Source organism: Nyctibius grandis, chromosome 5, assembly GCF_013368605.1.
Source record: "Nyctibius grandis isolate bNycGra1 chromosome 5, bNycGra1.pri, whole genome shotgun sequence".
In the NCBI taxonomy this organism is placed as follows: domain Eukaryota; kingdom Metazoa; phylum Chordata; class Aves; order Nyctibiiformes; family Nyctibiidae; genus Nyctibius; species Nyctibius grandis.
Window position 1 is genome coordinate 74,431,945 of NC_090662.1, and position 18,108 is coordinate 74,450,052.

At 40.5% G+C, this 18,108-nt stretch overlaps 1 protein-coding gene across 1 annotated transcript in view; it reads right to left on the bottom strand.

The window, feature by feature from the left end:
• CRACR2A (calcium release activated channel regulator 2A) overlaps positions 1-18,108 on the bottom strand; it is a 54,083-nt gene that overhangs the window by 13,272 nt on the left and 22,703 nt on the right. The window contains 6 exon segments of the mRNA XM_068400475.1: positions 3,163-3,490; positions 4,907-5,019; positions 5,813-5,858; positions 8,174-8,245; positions 10,224-10,411; positions 16,473-16,568. Of these exon segments, the coding sequence (XP_068256576.1) occupies positions 3,163-3,490; positions 4,907-5,019; positions 5,813-5,858; positions 8,174-8,245; positions 10,224-10,411; positions 16,473-16,568 (843 nt within the window).

Sequence of the window (18,108 nt, forward strand, 5' to 3'; positions counted from 1 at the left end):
CTCTCTGCCAGTACTTTGGAGCCAAGAGCTTCCATGGCATTACTGCACTTCTACATCTGTTTAACATTACAGGTAGAAGCATGGGGGAAAGAGATGATAGACAGAGAGAGAATTAGACCCAGTTAATCAGGCTGTAAACATTCAGCTATGTTTCTGTCATTTAGTTTTTTAAGCAGAAAGAAGAACAATTTGTTCTGCCTATCCACGTCCTGTTTACTGCAGTCTGCGCTACGTGCATGCTGGAGAGAATATTTATATCCTCTATCAAGTAGGTCATTATTCCCAAGACCTTTCTATGTAGGTCAGGAGTTGCTTAGGGAAGAACACTGTAGCACCAGCTGGTTTGCAGGGGCTGGCCTCTTCTATTTTGTGCAAAGGTGGAGAAGCAAGAGAGAGAGAGAGAGTTTGTTCTTAATGCTGCAGAAGGGGAGCAAGATCATGGATGCTCCTGGCATTAGTTTGTTGGAGTGAAGGTTGTGAGGAGGGAAGGGGAGAGAGGGAAAGGCCCTCTGCCAGGCATTTGAGGTACAGAATCCCCGAGACTGCTGACTTCAAGAAGACATCAGAACTGAACTCACTGCCCAACAGTTCTTTGAACGAGACATTCAAGTCTGGCCTTGCAAATGTTTTCTACAAATATACTGAAGCCTTACAGAAAGAAGCAGAAACAATACAGAGCTGCACTTGATGGGGACAGAGCTGCACTTGATGGGGAAAAAATAAATAAAAACTCGAGCTGCTGTCTTCCTTAGTATGAAAAAAAATCACTGCTGTAAATTTTACGGACAAAAATACACGCCTTTCATGAGCTGGGCTAATAGCCCATTACAACTATATAGAGATTTCTTATCTCATTGTTTACTTCTCCTTTTCTATTAAAATCCCAAACTCCACTGCAACTATAGGATGCTAGTAATACACATACATCTATATAAAGCACATATTCTGTTCTGCTGAAAAACGTTTCCAGCTTATTAGTCTGCACGGTCTGGGAAATAAAACAAGTTAGCACACAATCATCAGCTTGGCACCATTTTCACAGTGCTTCTGAGAACAATAACTAAATACATGCACTACATGACCTGAAATACCTTGTCCCTGGTGGTCATATACACCTTAGTAGCACTAAGACTCAAAGACACCAGAGGCCTTCAGCCCAGCTTTATAGTCTGCTTCAACAAAGTGCTGATGGGAAAATGGAATAGCAGTGGGATGTAAATTTACTTTAGTTTACAATGCAGTCTGAAAAAGTCTTCCCTAGATGTGTCTTTTGAGTCACCTTCATATAAACAATAGCCAGGTCAAGTAACATACATAGCTTTTGTGCAATTTAACACAAACGCGGAAGACAGCAGGTATAAACATAGTGGTTCATATTGCATACTGAAAGAACAGAGGGGAGAGGAATTGCATCTCAGGCAGAGGTTTTGGACAGAAAATCGTGCTTTAATTTCCATTATGGTTCCTTCTCACCCCTCCCTGCTTGCTCTCAACTGGTTTTGGGGAAAAAAAAAATTACAAGAAACAAGATCTGATGGAATGGCCAGTTCTTACCCAGCTGAGAGGATGTGGTTTCAAGGGGCATGACTGCCGAAACAGAGCAGGCAGGACAGGTATGTCCTAGCTGGACCTGAAGACCTACCTGGCTTTTCCTGTCCTAAAGTCCAATGATGCCATACTTCGAATATGTGATACAAAATAAGTCATATAGCAAGCAAAAAGTATGCATTGTATTACATCATTTCAAAGGATGATACTCTGCTCTATGCCCTAAACTTTTTATTAAAATGTACCACTTAGAAGTTATTATATATCCATGGCATAATTCTATCATAATTTTTAAGATATGCTTGCTTCTTCTAAAAGAACTGTATAATTATGACCAAGTATACCTATTTTTCCTATCCTTTAATATCTTTAATATGTGCTTCAAGAATCTAAAAATGAGTAATACTTAACAATGATACTAAAATTAGAAAACAAGCACAGCAAGCTCTAAAGCAATAGCAGTGCAAGAAGGACTTTAGACTCCAAAGTAATGTATGTTCCAGCATATTTTTTTAAGGATTATTACTGCCTGCTGAATTCATTGTTAACATGCACATACAAGCTAGAGCTGAAAAAAACCCCTGGATTTCAATTTGCTAATTAAAAGTCTTCTCAAAAAATAATTAGAAAGTAAAGATATTTGCTCTTATTACTTCTCGGATAGTGTAACAGCTACCAAAGCTGACTCAAAAGTATCAGAATATGAGAAATGTCACTTTTTGGCAAAAAAACCCGCAACTTTTCAAAAAAAGAGTTGCTTCTTTTTTCAGACAATTGCTACCTTTCAGTGGATCTTCTTGTGTCATCTATTACAAGGCTTAGCTCCACTTTTCCTAAATAGTCCTTCAGACATAAGTCTACGTACACACTGTCTGCAGCTACCACTCCTTTAGGCTGAGTTTCCCTTCTTTGCACCTTCAACATTTATCTGCAGTATATTTCCATCTCCCTCTTCATGCAATGGCTTAATTTGTCATGCTTTAACTTAAAAACAGAAAACGAAATAATTTTAGATTCTAAGAATAACGCATTACCCTTCAACACCATTTCATTTTTTCCAAGGTCCTTTAGAATAGAATAGAATAGAAGAGTTCCAGTTGGAAGGGACCTACAGTGATCATCTAATCCAACGGCCTGACCACTTTAGGGCTGACCAAAAGTTAAAGAATGTTATTAAAGACATTGTCCAAATGCCTCTTGAACACTGGCAGGCATGGGGCATTGACCACCTTTCTAGGAAGCCTGTTCCAGTGTTTGACCACCCCCTCAGTAAAGAAATGCTTCCTAATGTCCAGTCTAAACCTCCCCTGGTGCAGCTCTGAGCCATTCCTATGCATCTTACCACTGGATACCAGCCAGAAGAGATCAACACCCCCCTCTTCACTTCCCCTCCTCAGGAAGCTGTAGAGAACAATGAGGTCACCCCTCAGCCTCCTTTTCTCCAAACTAGCCAAGCCCAAAATCCTGGGCCGCTCCTCACAGGACATGCCTTCCAGCCCTTTCACCAGCTTTGTTGCCCTCCTCTGGGCATTCAAGTACCTTAACAACCTTCTTAAATTGTAGGGCCCAGAACTGCACACAATACTCAAGGTGAGGTCGCCTTTGCCCCCTTACATTTGACAGTGTTTCCTTCCCTACAGGCTGCTCTCTAGAAGATGATGGTGAGTGTTCAATTGATTGTTCTGTGGTTTTCTTATCCATTTCCATCTCAGAAGAAGTTTTCTCATCTTCTCCAGTCCACCTGTTCAGCTGCTTATCAACAAGCCTGTCAAGAAGCTGGGGTAGGTGATCTTCCTCAATTGATATTATTCTTTGGAGATGCAATACTTTAGACATTCCTCCAGTGGCTCCAGCATCAGGCTCTACAGAGAGAATTCCACTCGGTCCAGCAGAATTCCTTCTCTTTGAGTTACTGAAAACATCATCTTCATCAAATGAATGGCTAGACAGAGAAAAAAGTAAGTACATCACAAAAATATATTGGACCTGGATTCCTATTGTTTTACTCTAGTGTAACTGAATTTAATCTCCCATGTTTTTACTACCCACAGCAGGCACAGCAGATTCAGTCCAATGTCTACTGAAAAGTCAGCTCATCATACAATGTGTATATATATATATATAGCATGCTTGATAATTGTAAGCATCATGGGGAAAGCTAATAACTTATGGGGAAAACTGGAACCAGAATACAAAACATAAGATTAGCCTCATTTCTAACCTCATGGAATAGCTAAAGTAAATTTCCCTACTGTGATTACCTACTCCCCCCCACTTATATTCTGGAAGAATAAAACAACCCCCCAACCCAGACCCTTTCTATGTGTAATCCTCTCTTTAACAGGTAGGAGGGAGATGGGTTTGTTTAATATGGATGAAAAAAAGGCTAAGTGGGGATTCAATAGAAGGGTGAGTGTAGATAAAATAGATCCAGAGTCTTCTCAGATGTGTGCAATGACCACAGATGCAAGCTGCAATAAGAGAAATGCTGACTTGATACAGGGAACAAAATTTCTTCATGAGACTGGTGCAGCAAGGGAACAGGTGCCCAAAGAGGCTGTGGGACCTCCATCCAGGTGTTCAAAATGTCAACTGAACAAGGCCCTGAGCAACCTTATCTAGTTTTGGGGTTCTCCCTGTTTGAGCAGGAGATTGGACTAGAGACATTAGAGGTCCTTCCCATCTAAATTTTTCTATGATGTTTTTTGTGCCATAACTGCTTTTCCCAATTGTGTTCCACTTCTCAGTACTGAACTTACTGAACTGTGTCTCTGAAATGTTTCCTTCCTTCCACTTCATGACCCTGTGCCTGCAGGGACATTGTCTTAGCTGCTCTTTCAGAGTGAAATACTAGTCTTTCCAGCTCCTCTTGTCTCAAAGGAAACATGCTAGTGTTTCACTGAGATCACCATCTTGTTCCTGTTGATTTCAAGTTTACAACCGTGCAGTTGAGAACTAAATTCTCCATGTTTTACTAGTTCCACATCCCATACTTTACAACAGGAATTTACAACAGGACTGCGGTCCTCTACGAGAGGGGCGGAGGTATACTCTTTCAGGGGGTTACCAAGGACATTGTACCACATCAACATACGGTAATGGGCAAGCTTTTGCGCCTCCCAGCATATACGCATCCACAATGGGGAAGTCTCTTGCCTTTGCAGACAGTACACTTGTTTTATGTGAAAATTTGTCTCTTTTTTTTCAAATTCCTTAAAGAGCACAGTAATCTTATACTGACAGACACTTTCGAAATGCATGCTTCGAAAAGTCCAAAGGTATCAGAAGGAAAACATTCCACATCTTTCTATAAGCCTCATCATACTCAAACAGTGAACACATGAAAAAAAGTTCTTACCTGTTAGGCAGCATCTTGCTCTCTATGTATTTCCCAATGACAGACCCTGATCTTTGCTTCCAGCTGGCTTTTGGAACACTTGTTTTGCATCTCTGCAGAAATACAGAATACTTCTTACTAATTTACTCCTGTTGTTCATTATGGTTGACTGCCTTCATTCCTAATGCTTAAATAATGCAATGAATATGAAAGAAAAAATTCTAGAGGTATAAGTGCTTCAAAATCCTGATTGATAAACAATCAGAACATGGAAACTCCAGATCCTGCAAGAATTCATCTTGTTTGTAAATTAAGTGGACCGCAATAAAATAGCATAATGTCATGAAAAGAAGTCAATAGATATATGGTGATTTACACTAGCAGTTTCTTGTAGGAATAAGAACACAAGCAAGTGTAAACTAAGTGGCCTTAGTCTCCTTAAGCCAGGGTACTTCTGGAACTTCTTAGGGGCTCATTCTCTGCTGCTGGATAAAAAGTTAATGTGATCTGTTCTCACCCAGTGCCGACAGGCATTCAGGTACTGATTCAGGTACTCAGATATTATACTGTTGTATAAATGTTTCAGGATATTAGCTACTCTTGACTGAATAGATTAACACAATTTAATTGTTCACTTTTTAGGTTATTTCGTCCTCTCATGATTGCGTCCTTAGCGTCTTATAAAATACATTCATCTCCCTCAAGATAGCTCCAACTTTATAATTCTAAAAATGTAGCTCTTAAAATTGTTCAGCAAATTTAAAAATGTTATTCCTAAGTGAGAAAAAAGACGATACAAATTAAGAATGGGGCAACATTTAAGTAGCACAAGAGTCTGTCTCTTGCACAGCCTTCTGATCCCCTTCTTTTGAGGCTGTTCTGATATGTGTTTGCTCAACACTGGGTTTGAAAATAATAGTTGTTTACCTGTAAAAATATGTCACGTTCATCTTTGAGGTGTTTGTTCCTCTCCCTGCAAAGAGAACACAAATAAAAGAAACACTGAGGCCAAGTATTTAGAACTGATGACTTTTCTACTCAACACTAACAGACAGACTGGACAGCTGGCAGCGTAAAAGGCAAGATAAATGCACTTTAATTTGGCATATCTCCACCCTTGATCATGCTTTATTTATATTCTCACCACAGCCAGTTCCCTGTCTGGGCCATTGAATCTCCGGTAGGGCTATGCTGACTAGAGCCAGCTGGCATCTGGCCCTCATTCTGTAGTTTATCAAAACAAATGCCTTAACACACAGAAATCAGTTCTGGTCAATATGCCTTCACTTACTCTAAATTAGAATGTTTAAAGCTTTTCACAGTAAAGATGACTTCTTAATGCGGAGAGGGTGTAATGAACACCATCTCTATTCATCTGGTGACAGCTGTGAAGGCCAGCTATGTCCCTCTGAGGGCTACAGCTGGGACTGCCATGGAAAAGTCTCCCTAGGAAAATATCCATCTTCCATTCATTATGCAGAAGAGATGAAAATGTCAAGAAATGGAGACTCCAGGCAATCAGCCAGCTCAGATCAGATCTGACAACACACCTGCTTAGTCCGTCATTCATTGTCTCCATCTATTGCTGGCCTGGCCATAAAAGACACTGAACAGCCATTACAGCCTTAGTGAACAGAAACAACTTCTGCTGTCAGATGTTTCTGTCTATGGCCCCATTACCAGCAGCAGGTAAGATCACACCACATGGAGTGGCCTGTGGGAAACACACTGCAAAGTAAGAGCCTTTCTCAAGCATGGGAGCTTTTTTGATAACTTTAAAATGAGACGTCCTGAAGGAAATGCAGTGAATGAAGGCTTAGAGGCAAGTACAATCTATAGCCCCTGCAAACTTATCATTGAACAAACAAAAACTAACATTGCTGCACACTAAAAAGAGGGTTACAATTGTCTGAACACAACTCCAAACTTTGAAGTTTATCAATACAGAAATGTTACAGAGAAAATTATCTGACTATATTTTGATATAATTTTACAAATAAACATTTTGGGGAAAGAATCTTCATTTTGGCTCTACTCCCACCACTTTAGAAACAACAGAGCTTTTTAGTAAGCTTCAAGTCTCCTGTGGCCAGGCTTCTACCACAGAACCAGTTTAGAACAGTTCACCATTGTTTTGTTTTACATTTGACTTTTGGAATGGAGATTGTCCTACAACACCGAATTGCCAAAACAAAGCAAATCTTTCATGTGTAATGCCTTCTACTGTGTGCAAGAATGGGACTTACAAAAGACAACCATTGTTGCTATCTTTTTTAACCATCATTGCTATCTTTTGTGTCATTATCCTGTGGCGGGTTGACCTTGGCTGTCTGCCAGAAGTGCACCCAACGACCCTCTCACTCCCCCTCCTCAACAGGACAGGGGAAGAAAATAAGATGGAAAATCTTGTGGGTCAAGATAAAGACAGGAAGATTGCTTACCAACTACCATCACAGACAAAACAGACTCAGCTGTAGGATGATGAGAAACAAAGACAAAACTAACATCACCTTCTCCCCAACCCCCTTCTTCCCAGGCTCAACTTCACTCCTGCATTCTTGACTCTTCTACCTCCTTCCCAACCCCGAGTGGTGCAGGAGGATGGGGAATAGGGTGGTTGTGGTCAGTCCGTAACAGCTTCTCTCTGCTGCTCCTTCTTCCTCACACTTTTCCCTTGCTCCAGTGTGGGTTCCCTCTCACAGGATACAGTCCTCCACAAACTGCTCCAGCATGGATCCTTTCCACGGGGTGCAGTCCTTCAGGAACAGACTGCTCCAGTCTGCCCAGGGTCCCCCTCCAGAAAACCTGCTCCAGCATGGGCTCTTCTCCATGGGCCATAGCTCCTGCCAGGAGCCTGCTCCTGTGTGGGCTCTGCACAGGCTGCAGGGCAATCTCTGCTCCAGTGCCTGGAGCACCTCCTCTCCCTCCTTCTTCACTGGCCTTGGTGTCTGCAGGGCTGTTTCTCACACATTTTTTTCTTACTCCTCTCTCTCAACTTCTACGCATTGTTTTCTACCCTTTCTTACAAGTGCTTTCCCAGAGGCGCCACCATCTTGGCTGCAGGACTCAGCTGTGCCCTTTGGTGGATCCACTGGAGCCGGCTGGAACCGGCTGTGTCTGGCACAGGGCAACCCCGGCCTTTCCTTTCTGGCACAGAGACCGCCCCTGCGGCACCCCACTGCCAACACCTGGACACCTACACCCAGTACATATCCCAACATAATTTCTTCATTTAATGTACCTCTTTAGAATGATGCAAGAAGTTCTTGAATGTAAGGTCTGCATTACCTTAAAAAATCCAGCTGCTTCAGGAGTCCTGACTTCTCTCTCTGTAAGGTTTCTGTCACTCGGTACACCTCCCTGTAGCAAAAAGAAATAAATAAAATTGTTCTAACCATGGTAACAACACTGCTAAAATGCTTCCCCCTAGGAGTATCCACATTTGAGACTTCAGCTTCTCCAAACCTGTAGACTTTATTCTGCATGAATGGTCACTAATTTTTAAAAAGTTCATTCAGTGTAAGGCCCACAGTACAACAGCAATTTGAGTCAGTGGAGGAAGGAGTAGAGGCTCTTTTTAAAAAAATTATAGCTTTATAATTTCTTCAGCCAGAGAGCTTAATACACGCTAACACTGGCACTTGCATCATTCAGAGAAGAAATACTGCTGAAATCCTTCTTGCTCATGGCCACTAAAGACCGTGTAACATTTTATCCAAAATTAGAGTTTATCTTGCTGCTGGAACTGTATGTCAGGCTCACACATCTACATTTCCTACAATTTTTTTTCAGTTCATGACTTTAACAGTTATGCAGTCTTAAAAATTGGACACAGCATCTCAGATTTTTACACTAGATTTACACCATTTACTTTGACTTAATGCAATTCAGTGTCTGGCCTTAAATATTTTTTGCCTTTCAGTGAAGCCTCAAGTTCTTCCTGTGCACAGTCTGAACATTACACCTGCTTCAACAGCTCAAGTCTTACCAGACTGATATAGATGTTTAAAGCAACCCTGCAGGTGCAGTTGAGTAGGGCTGAGCTCTAATTCCATAAAACACTATTGAATCCAAAGTGCTTATTATTCAGCAGTCTGACCACTGGGCAGATTTCCTCTGTAGCTTTAAAACCAGATCATTCCACAGTCTTTGCTCTGGATCTGAAAAGAGAGGCCTCAAAGAGGAAACAAACCACCTTGAGGAGGAATATTTCTACTGTCTACTTCCAAAACACACATCAAACATGCAGACCTAAAAAGTGTTCTAAATGCAGTGGCCATTCTTCAACAATCATTTATCAACAAAGTTCATTATTTATACCCTCAAGAAAAATGAAATTAGTAATAACTAAGTAGAGCTTGGCACAAAGCTTAACAGAAAAAGAGTATGACATTTGATCTAATATTCTGCTCTATCCTGATATGCCAAATAGCCACAGCTCTGAGTTACGTAGTTCATTGCTATATATGTATATGCTGAAATGTATAGAGTCTGGAAAGATATGCACCACCGTGGTATCCATGTGCTGTCCATTGGCAAGAGGGTTTTACAGATCCCTGAGCATTTTTAAAAAAATATCTTCCATTAAATGGACTTCAGTGAACACTTCTGCCAATTACAACTTCAGGGTAATGTAACTTTTGCTTTGTGCAGAAGGCTGGAGCAAGACAGGTAGATTGATCTGTCACTTAAAGGCTATTTCTATCCCTCAAAATATGAACTGTAAATATTTCTTCTTGAAAAACATTATTTAATTCAGAGTCAGAATCTGAAATCTAAAACATTTGAATTGGAAACCCCAAAATGATGGTTCTGGATCACCATAAGGTCTTGTGCTAATTGTGGTTTAGCTGCATGAGCTACGTTTTATCTTGCTCGCCAGGCTCCTTGGTCAGAAATTATGTACTAGACTTGCTTTTGATGAAGAAAAGAAGCACATCCTAGCTGTCTCACAGCCAGAGTACATTCTGAGAAGCAAGTTTCAGATAGACTTAGCTTTGAGGAGGATGGAGCATCATGTGCAACAACTGTAATTTCTGTAAGTAATCACACTGGTATTTCAAAACTAAGACATACTTTTTAACCAATTAAACTGATTTTTAATTACAAACACCCTCAACAAAAGGGGGGCGGGAGAACACTGACATTTTGACAAAGTAGCAGAAGATTCTGTAGAAGCCAGATGTGCTACAGAAAACATGCTGAATTACTTGGGAAAAAATTACTAGAACTGCACTTGGCTTTGCTGGTGGTTTCTTCACAGCACTGAATACCCTGAGAAGGAGGCTCACTGGCATGCTAAGCAAATGCACTAGAACCACTGTGGCTAGACACTTACATTTCCTTCTCCTCTTGTAGTCTTGACGCCTCCTCCTGAAGCACCTGTAACTGTTGTTGAGCCAGCCTTAGTTCTTGAGACGTCGTCTCCAGGTCTCTCAGCAGCTCCTGGTTAGTCAGCTTCAGCTTCGTGTTCTCTACTTTGGTTTCTTCTTTGCCACTGAGAAGTTCTGTACATTGCTGCTCTAACTGGGATGGAAGAAAAGAGAACAGAAAGTATTATAACTAACTGAGGTATCCTGGGTTTGAGGCTTTCAGTTCAAGTCTTAGAGGTTAGTTGAATAGGGAAGCTATTTCTACCAAAGCCAACATATGAATAAAACACATATGGTGCTCTTCCACTGCTCCGTGTACAGACATAATTATGTTACATGAAACCAAAGCCACTCCACTCTATGACTGAATTTCATCCAGTTCAAAAATGCACCAGGACAAACCACAAAAGAGGTGTTAACAGAGCAGATTAGCAGTACTTCGTTGATATTCACAACTGCTATTTTAGACAATTTCCCACAATGACAAGGCCTACACAAAGCAATTGAGAGTTTTGCCTAAAAACTGTTGGATTTAAATCTGGTAGCTGATAAACCTTCCCATCCCCAGTAATATCAACAAGCAGTAACTTTTCTGCCATCTCTGCTAAATCTACCAAGAAGTGTGAATTAGAGCTTTTTCATTCACTTTTATATTCACTCTCCAAAGTATATACAAAGGAAAGATACACCTTCCCTATGAAACAGATAACAGCAGATGACACTGGCTTCTGGTGTGTAAAGAAGTTCCACCTGCTTCTCCCTGGCTAACTGAGCAAATTAAGATGACAGAGCAAAAGTTAAGTAGACTAAAATTAGTCCACTTCATATTAGGGAAGGCACTGCTGACCTGAAGATACAAAAGCACTTTTTTTAAAAAAAATTTTTTCAGTATGCATTCTAAGGGATGTAAAATGTACTAGGAGCATTAAAATGATACCAGTTCAATCCTCCAGATCTGAAACGCAACAGAGGTTTTTGTTAGAACTCTCATTTTGCACATTTTGCACAGAGCTCACCCAAACCAAAATCTGTCCTTACTCAGCTCTGCCTGTCTATTCATGCTCCACAACACTGCTGTTGTTCTAGTCTTGGTTTTGAATGCAACCTTAAGGCCCAGGTTCAAAACAAAAGCAGAAAATACTTTCTAGCTGGGATTGTGAAAGGTCAGGAACAAGAGTAGAGTGGGAGCACTTAGCAGCAGCACCAGCTTAAGGTATTTGTTGAACTGTAGCCTCAGCAGGCTCACAGTTCATATGGAACACTGACTAGCTGGGCATCATATTACTGCTGAGCAATGTTGGTTTACATTGATAGATCACTTCAGTTTCTGATTATTGCTTCTATTCCTTGACAGAATGAAGTTATCTATTCTACGTAAAAGACCAGATGCTTCAGGTACTAGAAGACAAGACTTTCTTATCCAGAGGAGTGGTTTTGGGAGAAGCAAAAAGTGATCACACAAAGACAAACTTTCAAAAAGCTTAAGAGCAACAAATGGCAGGCAGAAATCCCACTTACAGAATACTATGGCCATCCGAAAACTTACACAGAGACTGGCCTGGAAATGTAACTGCAATGGTAGCCATCCTCATCTCCCAGAATCACAGGTACTTGCTATAAATCCTGGTGCTTACTCTTGTGAGAAAAACAATTATGTTGAAACTATGCTCAATAGCAGATGCTCATAATATTTAAAACGCAGGACACGACAAGAGGAGAAAGGGCTATTTCACAGCAATACACAGGTCCTTCCTTTCATTGTATCTATACAATCCTTTAAGGAATGCCAAACACTACTGTTAAACCATTCATTTAAAAAACTCCCAATACAGTGGAATAACTCATTAGGTGGATGCTCAGCTGGTACAGAATGGCATAGACCCCACAGGCTCTAGCTACTTATTGGAGCTGCAAATTGGCTCCCATGGTCATCAAGTAGATGAAAATTGATTGGGAAAGACTCATGTCCAACAGTCATATTTAACAAAACAGGGAGCAAGGAGAATTAACCAATTACCACAGGTCAAGCAGAGACACAGTAGCCGATGGTGTATATTCTCTTTTTTTGACAAAAATGGAAGGAAAAACTCACAAGTTTAAAATCGAGTCAAGAACTAGGAATGTCCAATATAAACAAACTGTTGCTGAGGTCAGCTATTGGTGTCCCTCAAAGACATACATTAAGCACTCTCCATGCATTCTCTTGTTCTTAGCTCAGCATCCTTTCTGTATTTTTTCTCTTTCTTTTTTTTCCTATTTATTTCAGGTACGCCTGAAAGATGAAACATTTACACAGTATTATAATTCTGGGGATTATTTTGTTCTTTATGCCTTTCTTAATAATCCTATCACTTGACTTGCAGAATCCCAAGATCATGCTCTTCAGTGGCTGTCATCAGCACAGAATCAATCATTTTATGTGAGAAGCCCAGTAACTCTCCTGCATCTTACCTGATCCACATCTACTTTCCTTCCCTAATACAAGATTCTGTGCCCTAGATATTAGGCTGGACATCCTCTGTCCCCAGTGCCTCCTTCTGAGACATGCCATCACACATCCCTTGAGGAACACTATTGAGAATACCTTGTGCCTTATCTAAGCCATGTAGAGCTAGCTGACAATTCAAGATCATGGTAGCCAGCAAAAAGGCCTAGCCAAAGGAATCTTGGCCTACAGAAGGCCAGTCAACATGGAATCAGATAAGTATGTCAGTCCCACCAGGCAGAAGACCCTCACAAGGGAAAATCCCTCTGGCTAAGATAGCAGAAACAACACTGAACTCGTCCTGTCTGGAAGTTCCCTTTCACATTTTTGCTAATAATTTCCAACACAGGTATAATTACATGAAAAGAAAAAGACTTATTAATGAAGATTGGAAAAAAACATTTGTATTACTCCCAAGAGATTCTCTCATACAATCAAGCATGGAAGCTGTAATTAAACCAAGCTACCATTACCTTCTGCAAGAACAGATTTAATTATCAAAGTATATTTCCATGCAAGAGGAGGAGGTGAAAGTGACAGAGCGCTCTGGATAAGGCAAACATTAGACAGGTGGAAGCTAACCTAGCACACATTGATATTTAGATGAATGAAGAGTAATACCAGAAAATGAGTGGGGTTATAGTATTATAAAAACAGATCTGAGGAAAGCTGAGAGTCACTCTCAGAAATGATCATTAGGAATTAGAAAAATATATGTACAGAACACTGTCTCTAACTATACTGAGTTAAGTATTCAAATAAACAGGCTAGGCTTCTATACCAGAAAAAAAAGTAAAATATTTCATATAAGATTGACAACGGATACCAATCAGCTGGCTGAAGGACAAAAGTTTCAAATGCCAGCAATCATGTGAATAAAATTATCTCACTCATCACACCATTAGAAGTAGTGAATTTCGTTTGTCCAACACAGCTTCCTTTCCATAAAAATAAAATGGGATAGTTTAATATTTATAGTAGCATGAAGATCCTGTCCTTCAAAAGCACCCGTGTTGAGACTCATGCAAATTCATAAGGGAGAGGGGAAAGTATAAATAATAGAAATTACAAATAAAATAGAAAACATGGTAATACTATTAATAACAAACAATGCAATTAATATAAAAGAAAAACATAAAATTGGATAGAAAATAATACTAATGAAAATAACACAGATATTGTCTTATGTTTTCCAAGATAGGCAATAGTAGACAATAGGCAATGTAGACAATAATCATAAGATAAAACATCCTGATACTGCTGCCTGTATTACTTGATTAGACCAGGCTTAAAATTGAGTGTAAGCCTTTGAATAGGTTCTGTGTTTTTCATACTAAATTTAGAACACATATTTTAGAGAACCACAGGAAAAGGGCTTTACAGAACTACTGGTTGATAACTAAGTTTTAAACATAGCTTTAAAGCAAAAAAACCCCACCAAAAGAGGAGAATATTAAAATATAATCATTAAAAAATTATGATAAATAATTTCTTATATTTTTGCAGTTAGCCTCAGACTAAAAATGCCTGATTTGTGTGCCTGATTTTGTGTTTTGAAGTATAGGTTATTCACTATAGTGCTGCAATGTGGTAAACAGCCTGCATCACATCTATTCTGATTCACAGTGATACTGAACAAAGGTAATTAACATCAGACAGTTGATTTCAATTATGTAATGGTCTTTTAGTTCAGTCCTATATCCTCATCAGCTAAACTTTCATAATTATAGTAACCTAGAGGTTTGTCTCCCCTCTTACTTAAGCACAGTCCTACAATTCCCATCAGCTTCAGCAGCACCTGGATTCATTCCTCAGAAGAGGTCTAAAAACTACATGCAACTAGGAAACTGCCCTCAAACTTCTTTTTCCTCTTCCTTCCCTTCCCTTCTTACTTCTCTCTTACTTCCCAGGACTGGCACTCCCAAGCACTGCTGCCAATAAAAGAATTTTTACATGTATTCTATATTCACATATATTACATGTATATCCTGTGTCTAGCGGAGTCCCTCAAGGGTCGGTACTGGGACCAGTTCTATTCAATATATTCATTAATGACTTGGATGAGGGAATAGGGTGCACTGTCAGCAAGTTCGCTGATTACACAAAACTGGGAGGAGCGGCTGACGTGCCGGAAGGCTGCGCAGCCATTCAGAGAGACCTGGACAGGCTGGAGAGTTGGGCGGGGAGAAATTTAATGAAATATAACAAGGGCAAGTGTAGAGTCCTGCATCTGGGCAAGAACAACCCCATGTACCAGTACAAGTTGGGGACAGAGCTGTTGGAGACCAGCGTAGGGGAAAGGGACCTGGGGGTCCTAGTGGACAGCAGGATGACCATGAGCCAGCAGTGTGCCCTTGTGGCCAAGAAGGCCAATGGCATCCTGGGGTGTATTAGAAGGGGTGTGGTTAGCAGGTCAAGAGAGGTTCTCCTCCCCCTCTACTCTGCCCTGGTGAGGCCGCATCTGGAATATTGTGTCCAGTTCTGGGCCCCTCAGTTCAAGAAGGACAGGGAACTGCTAGAGAGAGTCCAGCGCAGAGCCACGAAGATGATTAAGGGAGTGGAACATCTCCCTTATGAGGAGAGGCTGAGGGAGCTGGGTCTCTTTAGCTTAGAGAAGAGGAGACTGAGGGGTGACCTCATTAATGTTTATAAATATGTAAAGGGCAAGTGTCATGAGGATGGAGCCAGGCTCTTCTCAGTGACATCCATTGACAGGACAAGGGGCAATGGGTGCAAGCTGGAACACAGAAGGTGCCACATAAATATGAGGAAAAACTTCTTTACGGTGAGGGTGACCGAACACTGGAACAGGCTGCCCAGAGAGGTTGTGGAGTCTCCTTCTCTGGAGACATTCAAAACCCGCCTGGACGCGTTCCTGTGTGATATGGTCTAGGCAATCCTGCTCCGGCAGGGGGATTGGACTAGATGATCTTTCGAGGTCCCTTCCAATCCCTAACATTCTGTGATATTCATATTCTACAGAGGGAGTTGGTTTCACAGCATTCCATTTCAACCCTTTAAATTCCAGTGCTACCTCCTTTCCCTATCTCTAGTCTTTCATGCCCTGACCTTGGAGACTCTTTTCCAGCAAGTTTACACATGCAGGAATACTCTGCTTCCCCAAGCAGGCCATGCATTTTAAGAAGTAAAACACATCAGGCTTTAATATGGGAACTTGACAAGCTGTTACCATGCAAGAGAACCATGCACTGCTATAAAACTATTATCACAGAAAGATGTATCAGGAGCAGGTTGTTCAGAAGGGAGCATTTCAAGTTCATAGCACTGAATCATCCAAAACAAGTAAATGAGTAGTTGGTACAAGCTTTGAGCAAAGGTGTACACTATAAGACCCAAATCATCGTTCTCTGCTCTGGGCATTAAGCCAGTTCCTAGCACATTGAAGGCAGTGGAATTCTGCTACGTTTTCATAAAATTAATCTAGTACCTGGGGAAAATACCTCTAGCATTTTTTTTTCATTTTATCATATGAAAGGAAAACCGCTTTAGAAATAGAGGGTAACATTTTTCCTAAGCACATGTGTAGAAGTCTAGCAATCATAACTTCACTTTAAATGCATTCAGGTATCTACACTTATGACACATACAACAGAGGGTTACAGTTCGGCAGAACAACATCACACCAACTTGCATTTTTGGGACGTAAAGAAAATCATATGAACAAATAAAAATGATTTATTTTTTAACTCTGAAGGATATCAGTTAATACCCTTTTCTGTTTTTGAACCAATTGTTCCAGTTCTTGTTCTTTTGACAGGAGCTTACACTCCAGCTCTTGACTGTAGGACTGAAACCTCTCTGTGTCCTGCAAAATTCAAAGAGGAATCGGATTAACAGAGCAGCATAATTTCATCAGCAGGAGGAGACGTAAGGAATCAGGCATGAAAATAACAGGCAAGCTTTTCACAGTGAACATAACAAGCTACTGATAGAACTCAATTTCGGGATGGTATCACTCATGAATCTAGACTCTGAGCTTCTGTAAACTGGTGTAGTCCAGCAACTTCAATCACTGCAGTTGCTACAGGATATGCTGATTGCACATGAGCAGGCATCAAGTCTACAAAGTGGTGGCAAAAGTCTTCTATCTCAGGCACAAGCCTTAGAAGCTTAGCCAACCTATATCAAAGAAGCTAGAATGCATCCTTCCATTTCCAGCTACACATACCCTCATTCTCTTATACACTAGCATTCATGCTCATCTGTTGCAGCAGTGAGCTGTTTCAGAGAGCTAAATAAGCAGGAAAAAAACAGCAAAAAAGTGAATAGCTTTCTGCACATTTGGTTTCCTGAACCAGACAACTGTTGACACAGAGAAGTGATGTGAATGCACTGATGGAAACAATCTGGACAAATTTAAATTATTATGGAGTCACATTGTAACTCATACAAGATATCAGGATCGACAGGGGAGACACAGGCTACTGACACATAGCACAGCAACTCAGGTTGAGGTAAAATAAACAATACCTGCTACCTTTAAAATCCATCACTAACAACAATTTGTCACACATGTTCCACTGGTATAAGCAAGTGATCTGGGCTTCAGGCTCTGCTGTTCACTTAGTCATTATATCAATCTGTCCATTATCTAAGTATCCTGCAATCACTGGGAACTCCCAGGCCTATTTGAGATTACTCCTTCAGACATTCCTCAGCTGAGACAAATTGTCAGACCTCCCCTGAATAAAATCGTGTTCCAGCAGTTCATATCAGCTGAGGATGTGTCCTATTCCTCTACAACAGGCTTCTACTCTTTAAGGTCCCCAGGAAAATGTCTCTAAACAAAAATAAAAATTCCCTCAAGACAGCAGTGGTTCCTACGTGCTTTCCCCCTTCAGCAGTACATGTAATGGGGTAATCAAATGCATGTTAACTGGCTTCTTATGTAGAAGAATATATATCCAAGTGAAAAAGGCAAACCGCCCCTTTCGTAAAACCTTCAGTTAACGGGGTATTAAGTATCGTAAATAGCTACAATTTCGACTTATTTGCATCTTACCAATTTCTTTAAATGTATTCTTCAAGAGCTGCTCTTCATTCAAGCCATAATAATTCCCCTTTTATATGGCATCAATGCATCTCTCCAGGCTGTAAAGTCTTTGTGAGAGTTTGCATTAGAGAAAGAATTTAACAGTCAGATCTCCCCAAATCCCAAATTATTCATGCCAAGAAACAATACTTCTTGAGTGTCTTGACAATTAGTGTGAATGCTGACTAAACTGTAAATAGCTTCAGAGGGCAGCTTTAATGAAAAAGCTTGAAAGAAATGGCTTTACCTCAAATATACAACTAATTAGGAGATCCAACAATCATTTTATGGAAAAGTCTCTGTTGCTTTAGGA